The 17,732-nt window shown below is 40.9% G+C and overlaps 1 protein-coding gene across 1 annotated transcript; it reads right to left on the reverse strand.

Moving 5' to 3' along the window:
* Nucleotides 1-13,258: 13,258 nt before the first annotated feature.
* On the reverse strand, nt 13,259-14,223 carry LOC100761896 (tudor and KH domain-containing protein). The gene is given in 2 exon segments (XM_027434303.1): nt 13,259-13,563; nt 13,566-14,223. Coding segments are annotated over 2 exon segments (963 nt in total).
* Between the last annotated feature and the right edge of the window lie 3,509 nt (nt 14,224-17,732).

Below are 17,732 nucleotides of genomic sequence, written 5' to 3' on the forward strand. Positions count from 1 at the left end.
GGTTTCCTAAGACATTGGCACTGAACTCGGGATTGCAGAGGTGCTCGGGTTTGGTCCCTCCGGGGGTTGTTCTCGCTGGTTCTTCCCCTTTTACCTTTTTTGAGACAGGGTTTCTCTGTGTAGTCCTGACTGTTCTGGAACTCACTGTTTACACCAGGCTCCCCTCAAAATCAAAGAATTGCATGTGCTTTCCTCTGGCTCTGGAATGGGGGGATTAAAGGTGTGTGCCACAATGTTCCACTCTTTTTTGACACAGGGATTCTCATTAAAACCCTGGCTGTCCTGTATCACACTGTATAGAGCAGGTTGGCCTCAAACCCCAGAGATCTTCTGGCCTCTGCCTTCTTTGTGTTGGCATGAAAGGATTGTCCACCAAACCCAGCTTATTCACCCCTTTTTGATGGAGTAGGGCTGGTTAAGTCTTACAACTGTCTGGCTGTGACTCTTTTCATTCATGATGCTACCACCACCCAGCTCCATTTCAAGGTCATCTAGATCTTCCCTCTGTTCCCCAGGTCAAGGGATTTGCAAAGTACTCTTTTCCTCCAAATTCCCAGTACACAGTCATCAAGGCACAGGCCTGATGCTGGCTTCTGTGCTTGTAGATTGATTGTTCAATGAATGGTATCAGTACACAGCAAGTGATGGATTTTTGTGGCAGAAGAAATTGCTTTCAGTTTTGTCAGAGAATGAACTGAGTTTAGTCCACTCCTCTGTTACCTCAGCTCATGTCCCAGGTGTTTTACCACTTCCCCTGCCGAGATAAGGAAAGTACATGTGACTTTTGACTTGTTTGGGGATCCTCTTTGAGGGAAGAACTCAGGTTAAAGTTTTAACTCCCAGGAAATTTTCTGGACATTCACAGGGGATTAAAATGAACTATAGTGATGAGTTATTGCAAAATTAACAACACAGTGCTTGGAGAGTCAGTGACAGACCTCTTTTCCATCTCGGTGGAAAATCCTGGCATAAATCCCTGAAACTAGGAGAAATATACACAAAGGGTAAAATATATTGTTTCAAAATATTTTATTACAATCAATACATGAAGAAAAAACAAGTATCAGAAGCTGAGGTGGCACATACCTTCCCTTCCAGAATGTGGGAGGAGGAGGAGGAGGCAGGTGCATCTCTGTGAGTGTGAGGCCAGCGTGGACCACAGAGCAATTCCAGGATGGCATGACTACACAGACAATTTCTCTCTGAGAGTGTGTTTTCACACATTTTTGTTGGTGTATGTGTTCTAGACACACTCATTCTAGGGCCCCCATGTGAAGAGGTTATAGGACAACATGTGCATGTTGCCATTACACTTCAGTCATGAAGGCCTGAAAACACAGGTTAGGTTCACATATTTGGTGGAAAATCCTTTACTAAGTCATCACCCAGAATCAAGATCATCCAATTGCTTTTGTTTTCTTCAAAAATTTTTCCCAACATTTTGAAATCTCTCAGAGGGTAAACTAGATATGGGGTAGCTGTAGCTCCTACAGGACTCATACTCTGGTTGGACTTCTGATTACTAAAAACTTCTGATCCCCCTGTCTCACACCCACTGAGAATTGAGACCCACAAACCGTGATTATGTTTTTACTAAGCTCTTCAGCTGCTTCATTCTCTAATGCTTGACTGAGCCACTGAACTTCATGCACCAACACCAGGATGTGACATGAGGTCCTTAGGACACAGGAGGACCCATTCCCCCAAAACCTCAGATTCTGCAATATGCTGGCCCTTGTTTGCAATGCCAGCTCTTCCATGATAAACCAATACTTGGCCTGAACCAAGGATTCTGATTAAAATGTGAAGTGGCCCTTGGTATGGTAATGATATATTATTAAGTCTGCAAGAGTGACCAGCTCTCGAAGGAATTTTAGTAAGACCTCCTCTGTAGATGGAACTGAGCTTTGTCCATAGAGCGTCTGCCTGGAGAAATGGACTCTACATTGTCAGAGTTAAGAGAAAAATAGGTGGACAAGGTAATGTGTTGACTCCACAACTTCTTTAGAATTTCCATTTATCTTTGGCTGTCACCTTTAGAGATCTTTCCATTTGTACTTAGAGCATTGGTTGTTCAAACAGATCTAGAAAGAGAAAGAAAAAAGTTGTCTTAGAAAGACCTGTGTGCCCTAGGTGAACATGCTGTATGGACATCTCCATTCTGGCAACTAACCCCAATCAAACATAGACTTGTGGGTCTCTATATACCTAAAACAGTGCCGGACAGTAGGATGGGTATGATGTGACACAACATGACTAGAGGGTCTTCAATCATTATGTGATAATATAGCTTCATAGCAGTACCCGGGTTGACACAGAATGATTGTGTCCAGTCATGTGTAAACAAAGGTTCATCTTCCAAAATGTCCCAAGATGCATCAAACATTGAGGAATCCACAATACTGTGGGATTCTCATTAATGTACTGGTACTATGGCTGTTCTGGCTGCTGCAGAGAGGGACAAGACAGAGACAAATCTGCATCTCATATTCCGTAATTAAGACCAGTTCCCAATTTTGAGTTGTATCTGGCGACTAGCTCCGACAAACTGATTTATGACGAGAGGCTTTTGTTGCTTGACTACAAACTCTGTTCCTTCCATTAGTTTTTTGGAGTTTCAGAGTGAACATGCTGGTCACTGTATTCATCTGAGGACCCCAGAGACCCTAGGGAACCCTCAGAAACAGAAGTCACTGAGGACCTTAAGAGTGAGTAGGATTCAATGATCAGGTTCCCAATTTTGGGGGAATTGGATGCATTGGGAATCAGGAGGAAGTAGGGGACTTTCAGAAATTTTTTAGTCTGAGGTGGTTACATAAGATGGTTGATTCTGGGCCTATGATTGCACTTGAATTCCTGAGTGCACTTAGTGATATGAGGACATTGCTTCCAGACTTAACTTCCTGGCATGGCCTTGAGTCTTCTGGAAACCTGTTTATAAACATGTACATGAATGCTTTTGGAATTTGATGGCCGTATGGAAAACTGAGGGGAATATGGGGCTTACTTTATGTGTATTTGCTGGATCTTTCTCTTTAAAATTTATTTATTTAGGCTGGATGTTGTTTGTGCACACCTTTAATCCCAGCACTTAGGAAGAGAGGCAGGCAGATCTCTGTAAACTCAAACCCAGCCTGGTCTACAGAGACAGTGCCAGGATAGGCTCCAAGCTACACAGAGAAACCCTGTCTCAAAAAACAAAAAAAGAACAAAATAAACAAAAACAAAAAAGATCAAAAAAAGATTTATTTATTTAGTTGGGCATTGTTGGCTCATGCCTTTAATCCCAGCACTCTGGGGGCAGAGGCAGGTGGAACTCTATGAGTTTGAGACCAGCCTGGTCTACAAGAGCAAGTTACAGGACAGCCTGCAAAGTCACAGAGAAACCATGTTTCAAAAAACAATAACATACCAGATTTATTTATTTATGTATTTGTACAGTGTTCTGTCTGCATGTATCTGTAAGGCCACAAGAGGGCACCAGATCTCTTTATAGATGGTTGTAAGCAATCAGGTACTTGGGAAATTAATTCTGGACATCCGGAAGAAAGGTTAGTGTTCTTAACTACTGATCAATCTCTCCAGTCTGAGATTATCAAGCTCCATTAGGAAATCTGTGTGCACTGGTGGACATGGAAGCATACTTGGGAACCTAGCTGGTAGGAATTGGATAGAAGAGCTCCACAATCCCCAGGTTACACTCACCAAGATAACCTGCATTAACAAGGTTGTTTCAGACTTCCCAGACAGCAGAGACAACACTAGTGCCTGGTCTTTCTACCTGTCATTTTGTTTCCTGAGACTCTAAGTTTCTAATCAGTAGAATAAATATATACATAGCTACTATGATAATAAAAGTTTGTCAGCTCTGGAAGGCTGGCAATAGAAAGGAAGGTGACACAGAGTACAAAAATCCAAGTTGTCTTTCCATTTCCTGGTGTTTCTGTCTCCAGTTAAGGAGTGAAGGGAACCTGGGGTAGCCATATGAGGTGTCCCCACCTATGTCTCACCATTAACAGAGGAGCTCTCCAAACTTGACCAGATCAATGCTGGTTTTGAAACTCTCCAATTACCTGACATTAAATGACTTCTCCTTAAGTAACTCTCTCAGCCTCTCCAACTTCTATGCCCTTAGGTCTTGCTATCCATGCCACAATGAACCCCGAACACTTTGGATCTATTTAGGGACATTTTTCTTTATTGGACTGATCTATGAAGGTGAGCATATGAACTTAGAGGGCCTTAGCCATAGCTTGAGACTTCTGTACTCTTGGGGCTGCTGTCCACAAATAAATTGGTGTCCAGTTGCTGCTGTCCTTTTCAGGAAATGTGACACAACTAAACTGTTTGCTATGGGGTCTTTCACACTCCTCCTATTGCTGTCACCCTGTCTTTCTTTGTATATATGTTGCCTCCTTGCCTTACTTGTTTTATTTTTTTTTTAAGACACGTGGGTTTGGAGGCTGTCCTGGAACTAGCTCTTGTAGAACAGTCTGGAGTTGAACTCACAGAGATCCACCTGCCTCTGCCTCCTTAGTACTGGGATTAAGGTTGTGCACCACAACCACCTAGTACCTTCCTTGCTTCTTTACTTCTTACGTTTTTGCTTACTTGCATGCTGGCTTCTTTTCTTGTTTCTTTAAGACAGGTTTCTGCATATAGACAATGTTGTCCTATATCTCACTATATAGACATCTAATCCCAGTTACTTGTTAAGCTGCACTGTTAGAACTGCAAATTCCAGGACACCCTGTGCTACAGTGTGTCTTTGAGGTCAATAAGGACATATAACCACCATTTTCATTTGAAAAAGGAGGGAATGGAGATAAGAAATTTACATTAATAAGTCACCACTTTAGATTTTTACTATGAAAATGTGTCTGATTCACTCTCCACTTTTGAGGAGAAAGAGGAAAAGATGACACAAAACAGCAAAGTGTCCCATTATCAAAGGAAGTTATGGCTAGAAGCAAATGAACAGAAATGTCTTTTGTGTGTGGAGAAGGAACTTCAGTCCCCAACCTTGCTCTCATGAGTGAACCATCAGCCTCACAGGCACAACTAATCCAAGAAGATTATTTCAACTTTTAAAATTACATTTTCTCTTATGTGAGGGAATTGTCATCACAAATGGATGAAAGTGGAGAAGTTGCTGAATGTTTTTTTGAATCCTTTTACCTAGTAACCCCTTTTAGGATACAATACAAAATAATTACTGGCTTTAGAGAAATAATATTTTATACTGTATTCTCTCTATATTAAAATATTTACATTGGGGAAATTTTAATCTGATGTCTCAGAAAGCAGGAGCAGTAGAATGTCTTTGAATTCCATGTAACCTTTGCCTATATAAAAAATTCCAGGCCAACTTGTGCTTCCTAGGAAAAAAAGTACCTAAATGCTCAAATGTGCATTAATGGGTCATGTATAATGCATATGAGTATTTTTTCACTTTTCTTACACTCCCCTAGATCTTTTGAAGCTGTGGCCACTCAACTTCTGTTTCTTTGCTCTTTCATAAAAATAAATATGTGAGTACATGAAATATGCTTCATGCATACACAAAATAATATGAATTCCATTTAATACACTTTTTTTACCTGAATAAGGGGCCTAAGGTTAGGCTCACTGTCCTCTACTGGAAATGTGAATCATCTCAGCTTGTTGCCCAGTGGTCCTTAACTTTTCCTCCTGTTATTGCAACCCCTTTTTTCTTTATGTCTTGAATACTTCCTGTCATTCCTTATATCTTCCTTTCTTTTCCTTGTTTTATTGGTATTGTTTTCCTATATAGCCCATGTTATCTTATGTGTCAATCTGTAGACTAGGTTAGATTGAAACTCATAGAGATCCCACAGGCTCTGTCTCCTTTGTGCTGAGATTGCTCACTCTTTTTTGATAGGGAAGGGCATGATCAGCCTTAGACCTTCCATCTCTCACTATTTCAGCAATGGTGACACCACCCATTCCATCTACCTGGGTCATCTAAAGCCTCTGTCTTATCCTGAAGGTAAATGGATTCTCCACTCCTCATACTTTCCCCCAATTTCCTGCAAAGGCTAAAGACATCCCTGATGGTGCCTTAGTTTCTGTTCACAGATAGGCCCAAGGTAAATGGGTGTTCAGTAGACAGGGCTGGCCTCTTTTTTCGAGTAACTGACCTGCACTAATCACTACCAGGGAAACCTCAGATTTCTTCCCAGGGTTTACCCACTCCCAGTTGTAGAAAAACAGATTCACCAACAGGTCAACATCAGGAAGTCTATGTCAGTCTATTTACTGTTGTAAGTCATAGGAAGCTTTTTGACATTTACAGTTGGTTTAACTAACACTGAATCAAATGAAAATTTAACTAAGCAGGGCCTGGTGCAGCTCATTGACTAAGCACTTTTCCAGGTTTTTGAAAGATCCTGACATCAACCCACAACATTGGGTGATAAAGAAGGAAAAATAAGAAATAGATTGAAAAACATGTTATTACATGTCATTTATTTTTGTGTATTTGGTTACCAGCCTGACAGGGCCAACTGTGGAAATAAAAAGACTACATGTTGGAACTGATTTTGCCTTTATAACATTTATTTTATTATTATTGTTGTTGTTTGGTTTCTCCAGACAGGGTTTCTCTGTGTAGCTTTAGAGACTGTCTGTCACTTGTTCTGTAGACCAGGTTGCCCTTACAAAATTTAGGTAATGGAAATTATCTCAGGTCCTGAGACTTGGTGACAAGGCGTTTGGATGTGCCATCTCACAAGCTCAGAGACCTTGAATGGTTATATCTCCAGGGAGAATAGAGGCTGACACCGGATTCTCATTTGAAATATATTCTTAAAAGATGTACGACCTGTCGGCACCACCAAATAATTTTTTGTTTGTTTGTTTTGTTTTACAATTAACAGCCTGATCTTTGCAACTTTTCATTGCTTAGGCCCATTTAATGTCACTGCACAGCCAGTTGCTACTACAATGTCTGTTTGCCTTGGGAGTGGAGACTGGAGGTTCAGGACTTGAAGGCCAGCTCTGACTATTTGTCTTTTTGCCTTTTTTGTTTTTTACCATCTGACCACCATGGGACAACAACTAACAACCCCCTTAAGTTTGACTCTAGCCCATTGGGGAGATGTTCGGGACTGAGCCAACAATCAGTCCCTGGACGTCAAGAAGGAAAAAATGACAAACTTTCTACAGTTCTGAATGGGCAACATTTAATGTTGGCTGGCCTTGGGACAGTTCTTTTAATCTTGAGATTATTTTACAGGTAAAAGAAGAGGTGTTCAATTCTGGAATTCACGGACGACCCCGACCAGGTTCCCAACATCATAACCTGGGAAGACCTGGCCTACAAACCTCTACCTTGGGTGTGCCCTTTACTTGTAACTTAAAGAGGCTCAGCGGAAGCCTCCTGTTCTACCCCAGGACCCACAACCTGACCTTCTTTCCTTTGATTCTCCTTCTCTTTATCCTGAGCCTCCTCCATCCCAGGTCCCTGCTTCGCCCCAGCCTCTGAACCTATTGAATACATTACTTTCTTCGCATACTTGGTACACTGTGTTAGATTTAAAAGACAACTTTTTTTTTTTTTACTTGAGGCTTTGCCCACAGAGCCAGCCCCTCTTTATATTCGAATGGAAGGACCCAGAATCCGGACTATCGGGTCAGCAGATCTGGACTAGGCTACCAAAAGGTTTTAAAAATTCTCCGGCCCACTTTGATGAGGCATTGCATCAGGATCTGGCTGAATTCGGTATGCAGCACCCTACCCTGATCATTCTGCAATATGTAGATGACCTCCCGCTGGCAGCCTCCACTGAACAGGACTATAAACAAGGTTCCAGGCAATTATGGAGAAACTAGGGACCCTGGGGTACCATGCCTCAGCTAAAAGGGCACAGATAAGTCAGCAGAAAGTCATAAAAATGTCAAAGAATTTAAACTGTTTACTATGGGCTCTCATATCTACAAATAGTAAATTTATAATAATAATATGGATTAAAAATTTTAACCACACCAGGTTAATTCTGTTTAAAAGTTTTATTTATATCCCCCCTTAAAATTAATTCTGTATCTTGTTAAAATGTTCTATCTGTGTTTTCTGATATAAAGGTAAATTTTACTATAAGCTAAAAGCCACAACAAAAAACAAAAATGGTTCAAATATTTTTACTGTCTAATTCTAACAGTAGCCAGTCATTTGTGGACATAGCTCACAATTTATCTCCGAGTTCTAGTCATTAAATTTGGGTTATCAGAATTTCAAATATGTTTTTAATAAAGATAATATTAAAATTGTTTCATGGTTAAATCTGTCAAAAAGTTAAAAGTAGTAACACTGGACTTTGACAATGTAAATTTAATAGTCACCCAGATGATAGTAATTTTAAACACATCAAAGATACTTTATTTTGATATTCTTACAAAAAGACATTAAAAGATTTTTAAATATTCAAATTTATAAGGTTATAAGATATTTATGCTTCTGTTATATTGTTAATATTTATGCTTATATCAAAAAAAGCTAAAATTTATTATCACAGCCATAAGTTTCATATGTTAAAAAATTAAAATTAAAAATTAATCTGTTTATTTCTTATGGTACAGTAAGTCTAAGTTTAACAAAGGGCTTAAAATTACTTCTAAGCCCATGGGTCTCAATTCTTTAAAGTTTTAAAAACAAAACTATTTTATAAGGGTAGCCTAGGACCACCTGTATTCAGAAGTTTACATTGATAACAACAAAAAAATTGTATAATAAAAATTGAAACATCAAATTTATAAAGATAAACCTGACAATATAAAGTCTTAGTTTTATAAAAGCTGCTAACCAATTATACGATGTTAAAAAAAAACACAAGTTAGTAGCCATTCTTATAAATAAACAAATTGCCAGACTTACCTTGGCATACTTCAAATACTACTCAGATCTGCAGAATATGTCATTTAAAATGGAAACTAAAAAATTTATAATATCAGACAGAGAATTCCAGATCCTGACAGTGACCCAAGGTCTCTAAAGAAGTCTATGGGGCTCCATAGATTGTGACAACGCTGACCAGTGAGCATGATGCTCATATGTTACACCTGCTGCCAGGCAGGACCTGGCTCAGACTGTGGACAGGCTACAGGACACTAGAGAATTGATTGCACCACCTTTGCCAAGACAAAATAAGGCCTGTCTTTTCCATGTCCTTCATCCACAGAGAGAAAAAAAAACTCTCACTTTATGGACATGGCAAAGATTTACTTCTGCCCCCAATACTATTGAGACTTGGGTATGGCTAACTGTATATGGACTGAACAATGACTTTTTAATAGATTCAAAAACTGTATGAAATTTATCCTTCTCAGATCTTTGATACTATTAATGGTTAAACTATAGCCAGCTTAATAGCTCATTTAATGAAGTTCTGATAAGCTGATAAAATCAACTACCTGCTATTCAGTCACAAGCTCAAGGTTTTTAGATTTACTTTAGTGGTCATCTAAATATAAACTTAAAGGGCTTTTATCAGGCCAAAGGCACCTCTGTTCAATCTATACCTGACTCTCTGGACAGAAAAAAATGTACAAATTCCTCTGTCTCTCTTACACACCCAGAGTTCGAGGTCCATAATCCTTGATTGTGCTGTTGCCAAGTTCTTCAGCTGCTTCCTTCAGTCCAAATTGGATATTTATTTGCCTTCCTCTCTGGAACCATTGTGTAAGAGGTAACCATCTTATCCTGCTTCTTTGACATCTGTGAAAGCACTGGAACTGCAGCTGTTCTTGTTATAAACCAGGGAAACGAGAGCAGTAATGTTCTTAAACATATGAACAAACTACTAACTACTAATAGCTTTTCAATCATTCCTTTTTTTTCCAGAAAGAGTTTCTCTGAGTAGCATTGGCTTTACTGTTACTTATTCTTTCCACCAAGCTGAATTCAAACTATGATATATGTCTCATTATGCCTACCAGTTGCTGGGATTTAAGGTTTGCCTCAACATTGTACCAGTAATTATTTCAGGTGGGGCCGCATATATCCTTATCTGGTCTTGAAATTTCTTAGTATCTGAAGATGACATGAATCAGATGGTATTAACCATGAGGCAGCAAGGCACACCACAGAAAAGATGTGATACTTAGGATGGCACAGTGTGGCCAAGAACTAAACCATATCCATTTGAATTTTGTTGTTTAGAGGGCTATTTATCAGTTCATAACTCACACAGTATTCTGACCTGTAGTTGATCTGATGAGCCTCAAACATCTAACATTAAACTATGACCCTGGATATTTGTGATTTTTCAATTTTTCCACTGATTTTTACTCTTCATATGGAGTCTAATTGATTGCAAACATTCAACAAATGCAGCCTCCAAGTACTAAGATCTGTCTTCTTCCCATAATGTCCCATTTTACCACCTTTCCTGTGAATAAACATGATTTGAAACATTATAGAAGTTATTCAAACAGGGCTTGGTGGCACCCACCTTTAATCCCAGCACTTTGGAGTCAAAGGGAGGTGAATCCCTGTGTGTTTGATGCAAGTTGATGTACAAAGTGGGTCCCAGAATAGCCAGGGCAGATACAAAGGTAAAACCTGTGCAAAGAGACCAAAAGAAATGTTAGGCAAACAGCTTGGTGCGATAACACTGTTTCTCATGGTATTTGGCATGAAGCAGATGAGGACTCACAGGCCAGGTTTCAGGCTCGACCACAAACTACTGCAAAGCCTGCTTAGGCTACAGAAAGAAGACCAATCAGAACTCAAACTATGCTATGAGCTTAAACCTGCATACAAACAGCTGGGATAAAAGTCTTGTCACACCATTGCCCCACTAATTTTTCCAGGTGGGGCCTCAGGTATCCTTAACTGGCCTTGAACTTTCTTGTATCAGATGAAGAACTGGATGAGTAGGGAATAATCAGGAGTAGCAAGAGGGATTTCTTGCTGAAGACAGCCCAGTCTGCTCACTGAAGAAATCTCATCCATTTGAATTTTGTCGTTTGAGAAACAAATTATCATTTCAAAGCTCAGAGGTCTGTGATCTGTAGTAGTTATGATGAACCTCTGACTAACTAACATTAAAACTGTGAGCCTAGGTTTTTGCTATTTTTCAATTTTCCCCTGTTTTTATTCTTCATATGGAGTCACATTGCTTCCAAACATAAAACACATGTCACCTCCAGGCACTAAGAACTGTCTGTTCGCAGGTTTTCCCAGTGTAGGGCTTTTCCTGTGAATAAACATAGTTTTGACACAAATTATACAAGTTATTTAAACATGGCTTGTTAGTGCCACAATTAATCCCAATACATTTTAGGCAAAGCGGGCTGAATCTCTGTGAGTTTGATGCAAGCCAGGGATGATACACAGGAAAAAACCTGTGTCAAGAAACTAAAAGAAAAGATAGGGACATGTAATGCATCTACAAACCCTCTTGGTACAACAGGATTTTTTCGCATGGCATTTAGCAGAAAGCAGATGAGGATTCACAGGCCAGGCTTCAGGGTTGCCTACAAGGCAGCTCTAAAACCTACTTGGGCTACAGAAAGAAGACCATGCATCACAAAGAAAAGGAAAATCAAAGAAGAGATAAAATGCCCTTGCCTAGGCGTTGGTGGAGCATGCCTTTAATCCCAGCACTAGGGAGGCAGAGGCAGAGGCAGGCAGATCTCTGTGAGTTCAAGTCTAGTCTGGTCTCCAGAGCGAGTGCCAGGATAGGCTCCAAAGCAACACAGAGAAACCCTGTCTCAAAAAATTCAATAAATAAAAAAAATAAAAAAATAGATAGAACGGCCAACAAATCTCTGGTTTTCAAGAAACAGAAATAATCATACATAATTCTTGTTATCCGAGGCTGTATAACATACAGTCTAGGGGCCAGAGACCTGTAACCCTGCTTCTTGGGAAGCTGAAGCAGGAGAATTGTAAGTTGGAGGGCAGGCTGTCTACACAGTAACATTGAGTTCAACCAGGGATAAGTGGCCAAAACATTTCAAGCATAGCATTTCTTTAATCCCAGCACTCAGGTGACAGAGACAGATGTGTGATCACCAGGTAAACTTGAGCTATCTACATGCTGTCATCCAGTATGCAAAATATACAAAGAAAGAGGGAAAGATTTGAGACAGAATGTCTTTACTTAGCCCTGGCTATACTGGAACTCCCTTTCTAAAGCAAGTTGGCCCCAAACTCACAGCTCCTTTGGCCTCTGTCTCCCAAGTACTGGGACTAAAGGAATGGCAGAATTCTTTTCAAATGGGCAGGGGATTAAAGACCAGGATGACTTGAAGAGTAGCTAGTTCAGGCACAAATACTGGTATTAAAGTTACCAGCTACCACACTCAACTTAAGACTTTTTTTTTTTAATCAGAGGATCACTTCCCTTTATGTTTATGCTTTTGTGTGTCTGCCTCTTGTGTGTGGAGGCCCATAGCATAGAAAAGGATTTTAGATGCCCTGGACACAGATAAATGGACATTCGTGGTATTCCTGACAAAAGTACTAGGAATCAAATTACAAGCTTCAAGGTCAACAAGCCCATTGCTCTTTGTTCTTGGCCTAAGTTTGCTGCCAGTACATGTGCCTGTACAACACGGGCATGCTTAAGACACTAGGAGACTGGATGTTGGACTCAGATACCCATCAACTGGGGTGCCAGATGAATTGTTGTAAGCCATCTACTGGGAGCTTCGAATTGAAGTTCCCATCCATGGCAAACAAAGAATTTCTCTGACTCACTGTGACTTCTCTCGCGCACCACAGAAGACAATCTTAACAGACTGTGATCCCTAATACGGTTTTTGTTTTGTTTTGTTTCTATGTCAGGATTTCTCCGTTTTGTTTGAGCCTGTCCTGGCAGTCACTCTATAGACTAAATAGTCATTTCTCTGACTCCAAGTTTTGGGATTAAAGGTGTGTTACCCCCACCCATCCAACTAACTGATATTATTAAGTTGCAATGTCTTGAAATGCAAAATAGTGCCGGGTGTTGGTGGTGCATGCCTTTAATCCCAGCACTCCAGAGCCAGAGTAAGGCGGATCACTTTGTGTTCGAGACCAGCCTGGTCTACAAGTGCTTGTTTCAGGACAGCCTCCAAAAGCCACAGAGAAACCCTGTCTTGAAAAACAAAAAACAACAACAAAAAAGAAACGTAAAGTAATAAGATACACTTTAAATCTTACTCAAAATCATTTTATTTAATGACAATAATAACTGATGAGAAGTTAATCCTGAAAACTTCACAGATGAAGCCTGGGCTACATAAGAAAACACTATATAGTTTCTTCAGATAAACTGAGGCAGGATAGGGGATCTGCTGTCTCTGCAGGGCTCTCTTTGGTCTCATTGAGTATGCTGGCAAGAGAAGCATCTGTTTCAGTGGCCATGTCCTTCAACACATCTGGGACAGTCCCATCTTCTTCCACATCTTCAGGAACTTCTACCGCATATCCTTTGCGAACTAATTCCAGGCCAATATCAAGTTTCTTCCCATTACTGGTATCATATAAATGGATTTTTGGCCAACTTGGGATTCCAGTATGGACACAGCTAGAGATCTTGGCCATCAATGGCTTGAGTCAGCAAAATGAGTGAGTCTCAAAAACTCATCTAGAGCTTCCTCTTCCCACTGTTCAACTGAGGGGGCGATTTGTGCCAGACTGCATTCTATTGCTTGAAAGGGAAGGCTAAGGAAGTCACTCCTGAGAGCCCTGAGTTCCTTCAATGGGCAATCTCCATTATTTCCCCAGTCCACAAAATAGACGTCCCAGTTCCCATTTTCCAGGGTACCAATAATCTTGGCTCGATACCAGGAACCATCTGCAGAATAACGTGCTGCTACAATGTCTCCTACCTGCACAGTCAAGTCTTCAGGCAGACTGTTTTCATAGTGCTGGATCATGTCAATGAGAAGTTGATCCAACTGGTGGCTGGGGGAGCCAATGATTTGGATCCAGAAGTGGGTAGGGTGTTCATAAGCAGAAATGTAGATGTCTAGACTCTCATCCTTATGGAAACTGAAGTCAGGAGTGGGAACATTAATCATGGACATCTCTGGACTGTTCTGGGCACCAGAATTCTCAAGGCTGTCGTTCCAAGGTTCCTCCTCCCAGAAACTTTCTTCTTGTCCTACATCAAACATATCACCAGCACATATGGAGAGAAGAACCTCGACGGGTACATCTAGCATCGAATTATCATTCCATAAAGCTTCATTACCAGCTCCATCTGGCTCCATCGCTGAGAGTTTCAGAACAGTCAGGCCTACACTGACAAATCCTAAATCATAAGACAAAGAATAAAATCAATTAAAAATTTAAACTGTCTGAGCCTGGCGGTGGTGGCACACGCCTTTAATCCCAGCACTGGGGAGGCAGAGGCAGGCAGATCACAGGGAGTTTGAGACTAGCCTGGTCTACAAGAGCTAGTTCCAGGACAGCCTCCAAAGCCACATGGAAACCCTGTCTCGGAAAAAAAAATTAGACTGTCTTTGTGGTGCTTCTGAACTTCAATCCCATCATTCAGGACGCAGAGACAGGAGGATTTTTGTCGTGTCATGAACAACCTCATCTATACAGAGAGCTCTGAGACAGCCAGGAGAGTATAATATGGCCTGTCCCGGAAAAGAAATATACATGCAATTAACAATAGTTCTTGCTGGTGACCATGTGGGAAAAATGATTGCTTATTCATTGCTGTTGGGAGTAAAATTGTAGAGCCATCTTCAACCACCCCCCAATCTACAGCCTCTCCTCCCTACCCAACACCACCTACCACACTCTCATCTATATAGAAGCCTTACTAGCCAACTTACCCTGGTGATCAGCAGGGACTCCTGTCTTCACCAGAGTGATGCTGCTGTAAAAAACTCCAGTCCCTGGAACTCACTTAAATATACTTTCCAACCTGTCCCCTCCCATTTTGGAGCCTGATGGGTGATGTAAGTTTTCCTTGGTGTTATCTGCTCTAACTCAGGACTAGTGGTTCCTGTTGAAAGTGTCCTTGGTGTTATCTACCAAGTCTGGAGATTAGGCGTTCACCTTCCTCTATCTGCTTAGGCCTGTGTAAACTATCCCCCTGTACTTGAGGGCTTGGGGGCAAGAACCTTGACCTCAATAAACTCCCACTGTGGCTGCTGTTGGTTTATAAGTATTCTCCCCTTGAAAAATAAATGGCATTCTCCTTGTAAGAGTGAAAACTGTCTTCTCTTTATTCAAACCCTCATATTTCCTCTCCCGAACCTGTGAAATGTTGCAGCTCTAGCCTTTTTCCCATCATTCCACCACACCCTTCCACTCAATGGCCCACCCAGTCTACTGCTACACCCTACTTCGGCTTTGCATATTTGAGGAAGGCTTTCCTCATAGAGCGGATATAACCAACAACACATCTTTGTCCACACCCTCTTAAGTCTCGAATCTTGGGGCTTGAATGCAGTTAAAATATAGCCTTCACTACATGGAGACCATCAGAGTAAAAAGGCCTCAAGTCAGGATGCCAAAGGTCATCCTATTCCTTCTGATTGCTACCACCCCTCCTTTTTTCCTTTTTTAAGACAGGGCTTGTCTATGTAACCCTAACTGCTCTGGAACAAACTCTGTACACCTTTGCATGTGGTTTCATGTCCCTCTCAATTGGGGGGATTAAAGGTGTGTGCCACAATACCAGACTCTTTTTTTGTTTTGTGTTTGTTTGTTTGTTTTTTGTTTTTTTGTTCTTGTTGTTGTTGTTTTTGATTCTGGGTTTCTCCCTGTAGCCTTCCATCTCCTGTATCTCACTGTATAGATCAGGTTGGACTCAACCGCAAAGATATCTGCTTTCCTGAGCCTCCTTTATGCTAGGATGTAAGGATTGCCCACCTAAAAGTTTGGGGATGCCTTATTGGTGGAGCAGGGATGGTAAATCTTACAAATGTCTGGCTGTGACTTTTTTCGTTCATGAGTCTACAACCACCCAGCTCCACTTCAACTGCAATCTAGATCCTCCCTCTGCTCCCCAGGTCAATGGATGTGCAAAGTACTCATTTCCCCCAAATTCCCTGTAGACAGTCACCGAGGCAAATGCCTGATTCTGCCTTCTCTGCTTGTAGAATGGGTTTTAAATGAATGGGCATCAGTACACTCTAAGTGTTGTAATTTTGTGACAGAATGGATTGCTTTCGGTTCTTTGATATGCTGCTATCCCTTAGCATGTATACTAGTTGATTTTCCATTTCACACTGAAGTGGTTTCAAAGGTCATGTGAACTTTTATTTGTTCTGGAAATCTCTGTGAAGGCCTACCCAAGTTTAATGGGTCAATTCCCAGGATATTTTTGACATTCACACAAGATTAAAATGGACTTCAGTAAAGAATTAATGCAAAATTAACAATGCAGTTAGTGTTGAGGCAGTGACAGATCTCTTTTCCATCCTCTGTGGAAAATGCTGGCATAAATCTCCAATACCAAATGAAATATAAACAGAGGATAAAATATGTTTACGACATATTTTACTGCAACCAACTCATTTAAACCAGACAAGCATCAAGGCCGATGTGGCACATACAATTAGTCCAGGATGAGGGATGCAGAGGCAGGGGTATCTCTGTGAGTGTGAGGGCAACATGGAGCACTGAGCAAATCAAGGATGGCCATGACTACACAGAGAATTCCACTCTGTTTGTGTTGACATATTTTTATTGTGAATGTGATGGGGAATGTACTGTGTAGGTTTATCTTATTGATTGTTGAATAAAATACTGTTTGGCCAATGAGACATCAAGTGAGACGGGACTGAAAGTCAGGGAGGATTCTGGGAAATGTAGTAGATAAGTGATGATCTAGGCAGGAAGTGACATAGCAAGGAGACTCATATTTAATCAAAGGAGAAACAGGAAGGTCCCTCTTTCCCATTCGCCTCCCCCAGCTGAACAATGAGATCTCCTGACTAGGAGGGACGGCAATAAGGTGTCCGATAAGATAAGTCTTATAAAATATATAGATTTATGATACTTAAGACTGAGCTAACAGATGAGAAGTCCTAGTCATTGGCCAAGCAGCACTGAACCTAATACAAGTTTCTGTGTATTCATTTGGGTCTAATTTGAGCAGGCAGCTGGCATAAAGTACACACGTGGCAGTGGGGCTCAGGTAGCTTTGGCGGAAAGATTTATCATAACAGAATGGTGACAGAAGTGGGATAACCCCATGCCCCAAGCATTCCAGAGAAAGAGGGAAACCTACTGCCTGCCACAGCCTAGTTGATTTTCCTCTTCACACTGCAATGGTTTGGAAGGACATGTCACCTTGTATTTGTTCTGGAAATCTCTGTGATGGCCCATATAAGTTTAATGGGTCAATTCCCAGGAAATTTTCTTGACATTCATACAAGATTAAAATGGACTGATATATAGAATTAATGCAAAATTAACAATGCAGTGCTTGTTGAGGCAGTGACAGACTTCTTTTCCATCCTCTGTGGAAAATGCTGGCAAAAATCTCTAACACTGGATGAAATATAAACAGAGGAAAACATATGTTTATGCCATATTTTACTACAACCAATTCATGTAGGATGCTCCATGGGGAGTTTGTGTGGGCGAGAGCGAGTAGGCAACCCTCATCCTTGGGAGAGGGTGATGCAAGTCTCTGCTCCTGTTTGAATTTATGGTTTCGGTTTGCAACGATTTGCACCTGCACGGCCTTTGTTGTTTGGCCTGACTGTCTGTCTCAGTGTTTGTCTCTTTGTCTCTTTTTTCTTTCACCATC

This window comes from Cricetulus griseus, unplaced genomic scaffold (genome assembly GCF_003668045.3).
Source record: "Cricetulus griseus strain 17A/GY unplaced genomic scaffold, alternate assembly CriGri-PICRH-1.0 unplaced_scaffold_32, whole genome shotgun sequence".
Classification (NCBI taxonomy): domain Eukaryota; kingdom Metazoa; phylum Chordata; class Mammalia; order Rodentia; family Cricetidae; genus Cricetulus; species Cricetulus griseus.